Genomic DNA, 11,855 nt, shown 5'->3' on the forward strand with positions numbered 1-11,855 from the left:
AATGAGTAAAGGGGGGATTTTTGTTTGTTGCCATCTCAGATGGTATCTACTTATGAATGAGTCCATGAATGTCTTCATGTTTGTCACTGGATTCTTTGAATCTATCCAATCTATTGAGACATGGGACTGATGGACTTGCCTCACTTTTCATTTCACTGCAACGCAATAACGAAACTGGTACATGGAAAACACCATTCAATACAGAAGTAAAACAAGCTGCAAAACCTCCTGGTTTGCTCACTTGTTTTTTGAGGAACGGTTTCGGGCAACAATCACATTAAAGTAAAATCTTGTTCCACAGTGGTGGCCATTTTTATGTACAATATATTAATGCGTAATTTATCTTTTATGGGTAATTTTCCACCCTTCATGACATGTCACAAAGAAAATCTCTGCAAATTAATATATATTTTTTTAATGTGGAATGCGCATGTAAAACTTGATTATCTAAATTGATTTGCCTCGAGATAATTAAATATGGAAAGCAACAAAATAAATATTGTTCATGAGCCCCTGCCAAACGATTAAGAGGATGATTATAACATGGTAGCCTCTTAGACAAAGAAATAAGCTATCAAAAGTAACTTTTGATGGATCATAGCATAGCATTCGACTTAATTTTTTTTTTTTGGGATAAATAATAACCATATTGGTCTGAGACCTTATACAATGTATATACGAAAATAATCCGATAAATACTTGGCAAATTTTAATTTAATTATTTTTCTCTTGGTATAAATTTATATCCTACTATTTTTAATTTTATAATTGAAATATAGTCAATAATAGTAATTAGTAGTAGTCGTCATTGTCATTACTTGCTCCTTGCTTTTTAACTGCATCTTCATAATCTTCCAACTCTTCCGAGTCATCGTAATCATCTTCTTCATCGTCATCGTCTTCATCATCATAATCGTCATCATTAACTTTTTTCTTATCTTCCGAACCTTTAAGTCTATTGTACTGATCCACTGAATCTTCGTCCTCATCTTCATTAGTATGGCTATCACTAACTGGTTCCTCAGTTACTTCATATTGTGGCAGATATTCATCACGATTACTGTTATCCTGATTCGTATTATAATAATTTCCGTGGTAATTATTTTGATCATAGTGATTTAAATTGGGATTGTTTTGGTTATTGTAATCCACCATAGGTGAAGGTAGAGTGTCATGATTGCCCTCTGGTGGATAATGTTGAGTTGAATGGTGATAGTGATTACCATTGTTGGGCATATTCGTAGGATAGTGATATCTATAGTATCCATTATGGTTGTTGCCATTATTACTATGGGCGATTGTAATGGGTGAATCTTCTTGTAGTTGGCCATGTATTGCTGAGATACCATTTCTTATAACTTCAGCTTGAAAGCCATTGACATCATCGGCGGTGTACTTGACAACGCGGACTGTTCCATCTGGATCGACAGTGCTGAAAAATTAAGAGAGATGATTAAGATTATTGTTTGTTTCCTTCAAATATCTTTTTTTATTTGAGTAACAGGTTAAAAGGCCGGGAGTCACTAAGGGGCAGTGCTGCCGCTAGTGAAAAATTGAGTGAAGTAGATTTTGGAAAAAAGTGGAGTAGATTGAATAAAATTGAAGTAGCATACATTTTTGAAAACAAAACAATAGATTTCTTTTTATTATACCCTCCACCATAGGATGGGCGTATATTAACGTTGTCATTCTGTTTGTAACACATTGAAATATTGCTCTAAGACCCCATAAAGTATATATATTCTGGGTCGTGGTGAAATTCTGAGTCGATCTGAGCATGTCCGTCCTTCCGTCTGTTGAAACCACGCTAACTTCCGAACGAAAGAAGCTATCGACTTGAAACTTGGCACAAGTAGTTGTTATTGATGTAGGTCGGATGGTATTGCAAATGGGCCATATCGGTCCAATTTAACGTATAGCCCCCATATAAACAGACCCCCAAATTAGGCTTGCGGGGACTCTAAGAGGAGCAAATTTCATCCGATCCAGCTGAAGTTTGGTACATGGTTTCAGCATATGATCTCTAACTAAAATACCTCTAAAATAAAGGGTTGCCATTCCAGCGATGAAAAATAGGGTTTGCATATGCTCAATGATTAAAACCGCTATGTTCATCGTAATTAAAGGAATAGGAAAAACAATTAGGTAATATGGGGAAAAATTTAAAAATTTGAAGCAGAACAAAAAGTTAAGCAGATTTTTGGAAGAAGGAGTGACGAAGTAAATTTTGTGAAAATGAAGCAAAATACTTCGATTGAAGTAGTAGCGGCAGCACTGCTAAGGGGTCCTAGGTTTTATTCCAATTTCGATCCCCACATCAACCAGTTTTTTTATCTGTGGTTTATCCCCTCTCCATAATGCTAGTTACATTTGTAAGTTTTTAAAAGAACCTCTAGGAGTCCTTATTTACTCAGCATTAGAGATGTGCGCGTGACAGAAAGTTCACTCACACTCACGCACATTCACGAAGCAAAATATTTATTCACGCACGCTCACGCACGATATGTGTGGTAGCCAATCCCACTCACACACATTCACGAAATGAAAACCAGTACTCACGCACGAACTACTTTTAAAGACTCACGTTCACGTACGATTCACAACAATTCACGACAAATTCACGAGACTCACGATATTTTCCAAACGGAAATCAGCAAAGGTTATAAAATTCAAAAATAGAATATAGTACTTCGAGAGCCAAATTAATTTCAGTGTGAATTAAATCTTGATTATTTTCGTGAGTGTGATTTTCAGCAATTTTATTCACGCACGTTCACGAACCGATTTTATTTCTCACGCACGCTCACACATGACATATTTATTTTAGTCCCATTCACGGACATTCACGAGTGTTGTTTCAGATTTTATTCACGACTCACCTGATTCACGCGTGTCACGAGAATTTCGTGTCACGCGTACACCTCTACTGAGCATAATAATGAATTGAGAAGCACACATTGATATGACTGTTCATCATATATGGTATTTCAATGAGCTTGTTGGGACGACCAAGAACTATAGAGTGATACTGAAAAAGGTAAATACTGAAGTTAGCACAATACTTCAAGTGTATCGAATGATACTTGCACCATCAGTATTCAAATCTGGATGTCTATTTATGGACGCAAATAAACCAAACTTTGTGGTATCACTATCGTCAGATATCGATATTTAAAGCATATTTAAACTAGATATTTAAACTAGCATAACATGTTTGGGACATATATGTTAATATGTTAGAACATATTATGTTTGGGACATAAAATGTTTGTAAATATAATATGCTTGGATGCAAACATATATTAATTTAGAAATAGCCTATAAACATATATGTGTTTAGTAGCTTGGAGCGCTATTTAACAGGGAGCGATATTGAATTAAGTTGGTGGTTGTTGCTTGTTATTACAAAATTAACATTTTATTTTTCCTTGGGCAATTGATCAGCTACTTCTTTGATCCTTACAAACTGTGTGGTCCGCTGTTCGAATCCCCGTCCGGCAAAAGGTAAAATTAAAATACAAAAAAAATCATACAATTGAATAATTTCTTCTACAATGTTTGTATTACAGAAAAAGGTGCTAAGAACGAAAAAATCTCGTGGAAGTGAGAAAGATGTGGGGGAATATACATTTGGGCAGAAACAACATTTTGAGCATTCAGGTCGAAAACCTATGTTGTTAGCACCTATATTACCTGTTTATTTTCATAATTCGTTATGATTGTAAATAAAATTTTGAGCACAATATTGTTTGGGAGAATTTTTTTTAAGCATAAAATATTTTTGGGTGCAAAATGCTTCCAAACATATTATATGTTCACATAATAACATATTGTTTTTTGGAAGACAACATTATTGAATTTGGATGCAAAAATACAAAATGTTTGGAACTTAGAGTACCCAAACATATATTGTTTAGACTAATATGCTTTCAAACATATTATATATTGGAAGAGATCAAACATATAAATGTTTGGGCAATACCCAAAAATGTATATGCTTGAAGCAAAATATGTTTGGGAGTATATGTTACAGAAGCGATTTTTTGTGAGCGTGCAGGTGTTTCGAAAATTCTTTACGCAAAAAAAAAAAAAATACTTTCCTAAGAAAGACAAACAAATTTTATGTTATATTCCCCAATTTTTCTGAAACATAATTACTCGATATTAATTGATACCATATACAACATCCTGTAATGATTGCAACCAAAATGTTGTGACAAATTACAAATGACCAGATTATTTAGTACCGTGTATCAGTACTCATAAAAATAAATACGCTCACAATCATATAATGGTATCGTTTACATTCTCTCTGTTTCTTTCAAATACAAATACCATTTTTTGTATTTCCTTTTTCCGCTATTTCACTAGAGGTGTGCAATCAAACTTGATCTTGATGGAATTTGTGTGAACCCGAAACCACAATCCATCGCCCCAATTTGTTACACGTTTTCCACTTCCGTTTCATGGACTTTGCATTTCTTCCTTTCGCATAGGGCAAGTATTTGCCATGTATGTTACCATTACTTGCAACTCACCTATAAACCCCCTTTACAGTATCACCGTCGCGCATCTCATTGCGATTGTGTAAAATATGAGCTTGAGCATCTTCCACGCCGTATGCAAATTCATATTCCGGTTTGGCAACATAATCCAAGCGTGACTCCTCATCATCGGGACGATAGCGATGCGAATGAAGATGATGACGCGTGCTACCAGCAGCTGAACCATCAACATTGCTATTGCGTACATGTATGCGATATTCTGGACCCGAGACGGGACCACGGAAACGGCTGTATGAATAACCAACAGCATCACATGGTGGTACCAATGGCAATAAGGTGACACCTAAAACTACAGCTATTACCGATGATAGATAACTCTGATGATGGCGAGTGCGTAGTTGATGGGGTGAAAAATGAAGCTGTTTGGCATAGATGCTGCTGCTACTGGAGTTGTTACTGCCTACTGCTAATGTTGCTGCTGATTCATCTGTTACTCCAATGCTATTGTTTGTCGCTACTCTCTTGGGTGGTGACGAGTATTGCCGTGTAATGTGATGGATGTTATTCCGTGTAGTTTTATGTTTAAATGTGTGAATTAACATTTTGGCAGTAAAAGGAAAATTAATTTTAGTATTCTTCTCCTTTTTTCAATCACTATGGGGATTACTATGAATGTCGATGATGGCTTGGCCTTTTACGAAACTAAATGAGATTTGTGACACTTCTGGGTTATTTATAAGATCTTTCTGGATTGTCTGCTTTGATTATCAATTTAAAGGAAACCGCAGAAATCGAAGAAAATATTTTGAATTATGTTTTTTTCTGGGATATTTTGTGGTAACCTCACTCAAAAGTAAAGGTAATTGGAAAAAGCGTTACACTTCAATTGTAGCAAATAGTCAATGGTTATTTAATGTCACAGTGGGTTAAAACATATAAAAAAAAAACAAATATATTAACCTAATAAGAAGAATAGGCAACCGAAATGAAAATTTCAATGAAAAGAAACTTCATAGTCATTGCTCTAATATCTTTTTTTTCTCGTTTCAATTATGTTAGGACACGGCTCTTTGGAATTTGCGTCCCTCCGTTAACCATTTGATGTCCACTTAAGAGGATATTCAAAAACGACAACAAATTCTATTTCCCCCCCTTAGTCGATTTATCTCTCGATATTAGTTTAAGTAAAGGCATTAACCTAAATAAGCTATAAATATTTCCCATATTCGTGAGTACTAAAATGCGTCTTATAAACTTCTTTAACAATAAACGAAAAATACGAAAATTTGAGACTATTTTTCTACTGTATGTTTCTGGTAAATGAACAATTATACAAGAACTATAGCCGATATTTTTCCGGATTCTTTTTTGCACACTTCAATAGATATAATAGGCCAAATAGCGCTTATTTTCGTAAGATCATTTGATCACAATTCGAGAACCATGTTTTCAGAACAATCTTATAAAGCTCATGAACTAATTGAGGTAGGTCCTCAAAATTACAATTTTTTGTCTATATGCTGTTAGTTAAAGTAAAACAGAAGAAACAAGTATATACGGCCGTAAGTTCGGCCAGGCCGAATCTTATGTACCCTCCACCATGGATTGCGTAGAAACTTCTACGAAAGACTGTCATCCACAATCGAATTAATTGGGTTGTGGTATTTTAAAACTTCTTAACATCGTTTTCTAAATTGTTAGTTAGTCCATACGTGGTATATATTAGACAAAAAAGGTATGTATATGTAAGTCTACAAATAATTACGAATCGATATGGACTTTTGCACGGTATGTAGAGAAACATGGGGACGCTTATATGTGGGCTATATATAATAATGAACTTGATATGGACCAATTTTTGTGTGATTGGGGATCGATTTATCTGTTTTATATATAGCTATAACTATAGACCGATATGGACCTAGTTAGGCATGGTTATTAACGTCCATATACTAGCACAATGTACCAAACTGACTCTGATGAAATTTGCTCCTCCAAGAGGCTCCAAAACCAAATCTCGGGATCGGTTTATATGGGGGCTACATATGATTATGGACTGATATGGACCACTTTTGGCATGATTGTTAAATATCATATACTACCACCACGTACCAAATTTCAACCAGTTCGGAAGAATTTTGCTTCTCCAAAAGGCACCGGAGGTCAAATCTGGGGATCGGTTTATATGGGGGCTATATATAATTATGGACCGATGTGGACCAATTTATGCATAGTTGTTAGAGACCATATACCAACACCATATACCAAATTTCAGCCGGATCGGGTGAAATTTGCTTCTCTTAGAGACTCCGCAAGCTAAATCGGGGGATCGGTCTATATGGGGGCTATATATAATTATTGACCGATGTGGACCAATTTTTGCATAGTTGTTAGAGACCATATACCAACACCATATATCAAATTTCAGCCGGATCGGATGAAATTTACTTCTGTTAGAGGCTCTGCAAGCCAAATTTGGGGGTCCGTTTATATGGGGGCTATACGTAAAAGTGGACCGATATGGCTCATTTGCAATACCATCCGACCTACATCAATAACAACTACTTGTGCCAAGTTTCAAGTCGATAGCTTGTTTCGTTCGAAAGTTAGCGTGATTTCAACAGACGGACGGACGGACATGCTCAGATCGACTCCGAATTTCACCACGACCCAGAATATATAAACTTTATGGGGTCTTAGAGCAATATTTCGATGTGTTACAAACGGAATGACACAGTTAATATACCCCCATCCTATGGTGGAGGGTATAAAAATAAAGTTTTTACCATTAGGTTTATTTCGGTAGTGAAAGGGTTAAAGTCATATTTCAAAGACGAACATTCGTCAGTCCAATGTCCTTTAAATTAAAGAAAAACATTTTTTTTTTAATTTTAAGAAATATTCCTTAAATTAATTGAGTAATAAATCTTTGGATTATGTATAAAAAATATAAGCTTAGACTTATTTTCAGTATTTTGCATCATTTGTTTAATTTTTTTGAAATAAAGAAAATATTTATTACATTCTTTTATAATATTGACATTTAAACTGGCATTTATTTGTACGGGAATAATATTGTTAATACATCGGAAAAATAGAATTGCTATTCGATTATGCATTTCCATCTACCAGAACCCAAACAAAGCGACTGTGAGCTATTGTCTTTAGTAGAATTTTGTACATAATCTCTGGTAGAGGGTACAGTAGATCCGACCTGCTCTTTTAAATTCATTGTTTGTTATGTTTATCAATTTAGTGCTCAATACGTGTTACCTTTTTATTTTGGGGCTTGCTTTTCCAATGAAATAGACAGAGAAAATTAAAAAATTGATACTTTCGCGCCACTAAATGTCATACGTTTTAGATTTTTGTGCCACCTTTTTACCTTAGTGAGTCACTTTTTATTTACATTCATTTTTACTATAATACTTTATGTATATTATTATATATTTGTTAGAAAATTTCCCTTTGTTACTATAACGTTTTCAGTGGACACGTGTACCGTCTAAAAGTATGCAATGAAAATTTTATATATTAAATGAACCGACTTGATCTCCTGAATGTTAAATTTAACCCTTTCACTACCGAAATAAACCTAATGTTAAAAACTTTATTTTTCTTCAGTTTTTACTTGTACTAACCAGGGATGTGGAGTCGAGCCAATTTTGCTCGACTCCGACTCCAGCATTTTTTATCAGCTCGACTCCGACTCCGGTGGATCGATATAAAGTATCGTATTTATTTATGTGTGCAAAAAAAGGTCTTAATTTCACATTAGATGCCAATTGAACTCTATATTTCAAATTTAGGGCAATGTTTAATAAATAAAATAATGATATAAATAACCATCATAATATGAGAATATACCAACAGTATATGTATTTGTGGATCAAAATTATTGATACTATCTCAAATCCTTTAAATTTGTTGCGAGCTATATAAAGGTTTATATTCCCATATGCATGAATTTGAATATGAATCGATTTAGACAAAATTGTATATACTTCTACAAAATCTATGTACTTAAAATTTAAATCTAACATTATGGGACGTAACACAATATTAACAAAAAATAAAAATGCAAGTAAAGTCTAAAGTCGGGCGGGCCGATTATAATATACCCTACACAACTTTGTATTTAGATCTACATTTTGATAAAATCTCAAATCAGACTTCTACAAAACTCGGGCAATATTTGGGAAATATTTATAATTGTTTAGGCAAAATTTTCTATAGAAATCAAATTTTGACCAAATATATAGAAATAAAATTTTGAATAAAATTTTTATAGAAATAAAATTTGGCAAAATTTTTTAAGAAATATAAGTTTGAAAAAATTATCAATAGAAATACAATTAAAAAAAATTGTGTAGCAAACAAAATTTTGCAAATAGAAATAAAATTTTGTAAAATATTCTATAGAAACAAAATTTTGCAAAATTTGCTATAGAAATAAAATTTGACAATTTTTTCTTATAGAAATAAAATTTTGAAAAAATTATCAATAAAAATAAAATTTTAGAAAAATTTTTGTGTAGTAAATAAAATTCTGAAAATATTCTACAGAAACAAAATTTTGACTAAATTTTCTATAGAAATAAAATTTTGACAACTTTTTCTATAGAAATAAAATTTTGACCAAATTTTCTAATAAAAAAAATATATTACTATAAAATTTTGGCAACATTTTCTATAGAAATAAAATTTTGACTTAAATTTTTATAGAAATAAAATTATCATAGAAATACAATTTTGAAAAAATTTTTGTATAACAAACAAAATTTTGCAAAATTTTCTATAGAAATAAAATATTCTATTTCTTCTATTTTATTATTTTGACTCAATTTTCTATAGAAATAATCTTCTAGTCTAACATTCTAGGAAACATAAAAAGATAGCCGTAATTGGAAGTTGATTTTCATTTACAATCATGCTGTACATTGATCGAATGAATAACGCAATGGAAACTAATTTGCGATAAAACTTGCTTAGTTACAAAAATGTGAAGTGTTTTAAAAAATTTGGTTTAGTCGGAGTCGAGCAAAATTTTTACGACTCCGACTCCAGCAACATCTTCAGACTCCGACTCCGGCTCCGCAGCCCTGGTACTATCAGCATGTAGAACAAAAATTGTCATTTTGAAAACCTACCTCAATTACTTCAAGAGCTATATGAGCTTGTTCTGAAAACTTGATTCTTGAATTGTGACCAAATGGCCTTACGAAAATGAGCGCTATTTGGCCTATAATATTTTTCAAAGTGTGAGAAAAAAAAAATACAAATAAGAACCCGAAAAATTATCAGCTATAGTCTTTGTATAAATGTCCATTTACTAGAAACATACAGTAGAAAAATTGTCTCAAATTTTCGTATTTTTCGTTTATTGTTAAAGAAGTTTATATAAATGTATTTTAGGCCTCACCAATAGGACAATATTTATAGCTTATTTAGATTAAAGCATCTACTTTAAAATAACATCGAGAAGTAAATCGCAACTAAGTGGGAAAATAGAATTTGGTGTCTTTTTCGAATGGCTTTCTAAGTGGACATCGGTAGTGAAAGGGTTAAAGTTTTCATAATGTGTTTAATTGTTAATTTTTTTGTGCCACATTTTCGAAATTCTCAACGGTAAATCTGTAGCCACAAATATCTATATTAAATTGGCCCACTGTATAATAGATGATAATAGAAATTCTGCAATTTGGGACAAATTTGAATTGATTTTTTCTACTGCTGCTATGTGCTAGTTCAACTTACGGTTATATAAAATGTAGGAAAATTGTGTAAATAATGACATTAAAATTTTGCAACCACAAATGGTTTATTCGTCAACATTAACAGTCCCTGTTAATGAACATCCATGATAGACACATTCTGAACTCATGGCAAAAGCTGGCCACATCGATGAAGTGGTTTGCTAGCATTGAAATACTTCCATTTGGTGTCAATTGGTTGATTGATATCGATAATTGCAATAGGAAAAGTTGCAATATCTTTGGTATTAAATTTTTAATAGTTTTTTTTTCGGAGCATTGATAAAAATAAAAGGCTTACCCAGTTGCGTTGCCCATGATCGCCCTAAGAAATATGTTGATGTGAGTGAACATTTTGTCACAATACACCCAGAAAAAAGTGAATCCACCATGAAAGGAAATGTAGATAAATTTTAGAAATTTTTAACTTAACTGTCTTAGTAACTGCAACATAGTACAAATAATCATTTTTGTCAAATTGAAGAATTTTTTTTTTAAAAAATAATATATGTTTGTTCTGACACAATTTAAGAAAAATGTACTGTTTTGAGAAACTTATGAATTTTTGGAAAATAGGAACTAATTTCAAAATTTAGTAAAATTGTGTACTTTATTTATATACAACTTTTTTCTAATTTATCACGTCTTAAAGTAAGCAACAAAATTAAAATAAGGAAAATTTTCTAAAATTCGGAAAAATGAACTAAAATTTACTAATTTTCATGAACCAAAATAAAGTTAAATCTGCTATAAAAAATTTTATTGACTTCCTGAGGATATCATGTAAAGCATGCCCGGTTTCAAAGATTTTGTCTTTACTTTAAAAATTTTGGTATTGATTCCGAGCCAAAGAAGCGGAGAATACAAGTACTTTTAAGACACAATTCTCTTTTAAATTTGGGTTTTGTGTACTTGCTTCTAGGAAGCAAATTTCAATTGTTCACTTTTTCAGCTTTTATTCTTCATATGCTGTCCTTTAAGTCCTTTAAAAACGAGTTAACGACAACTATTTTCTAAATTAAGACTCGACTTCCAGTAGAAATTATGAAATGTTTCAAGTAAAAAACGTCTTTAAAATAAAGTGTTGAAAAACATGTCCTATATTTGAACGATTTTTTGCTTTGTAGTCAAGATGCAAAAAGACAACAAATTTAAAGACAATTTCATTAAATTTAAAGAATTTTTCTGAATTATTAAAGTCAAGTTGACCTTAGCCCAAACATTTTTTCTTTCATGTTATGATACCCATTTTTAAGTGAAATCGCTTACTTGTAAGGACAATATGACTTCATTGAAAAGTTTATCGACTTTTGGACAAGGAAAAAACTTTATATGAGAGAAATGCGTCCTCTATGCTAAAGAAAATTTGCATTCGCATTTTAAAGACATGAAATCTTTGACCTCACGACAATATTTTTTTCAGTGTACTTTCGAATGATTCAAAATATGTACTGCAAAAAATATTGATCTATTATGAAAGATAACAAATATAACCTAAATTGTAGGACACACAATTTACGCAATACTAAGGACACATTTTTACACCCAGAAAAAAGGGGCTCTAATGCCAACTGAACTTTATTTTAGTTCATGAATA

At 32.3% G+C, this 11,855-nt stretch overlaps 1 protein-coding gene across 1 annotated transcript; it reads right to left on the reverse strand.

Moving 5' to 3' along the window:
- Window positions 1-713: 713 nt before the first annotated feature.
- On the reverse strand, window positions 714-5,190 carry LOC142234449 (uncharacterized). Its single transcript, XM_075305578.1, has 2 exons — window positions 4,539-5,190; window positions 714-1,432 (listed from the first exon to the last, which is right to left on the reverse strand). Exons 1-2 carry the CDS (start codon window positions 5,105-5,107, stop codon window positions 793-795), a joined length of 1,209 nt encoding a protein of 402 aa, XP_075161693.1. The 5' UTR covers window positions 5,108-5,190; the 3' UTR covers window positions 714-792.
- Window positions 5,191-11,855: the final 6,665 nt, after the last annotated feature.

This window comes from Haematobia irritans, chromosome 4, assembly GCF_050003625.1.
Source record: "Haematobia irritans isolate KBUSLIRL chromosome 4, ASM5000362v1, whole genome shotgun sequence".
NCBI classification, from domain to species: domain Eukaryota; kingdom Metazoa; phylum Arthropoda; class Insecta; order Diptera; family Muscidae; genus Haematobia; species Haematobia irritans.

Bases quoted from the DNA above. Each gene is read 5' to 3' on its own strand.
- LOC142234449 (XM_075305578.1), bottom strand. From the start codon at position 5,107: ATGTTAATTCACACATTTAAACATAAAACTACACGGAATAACATCCAT. The intron at 1,433-4,538 runs GTGAGTTGCAAG...TTAATTTTTCAG, and splicing joins ACTGTAAAGGGGGTTTATAG to CACTGTCGATCCAGATGGAA.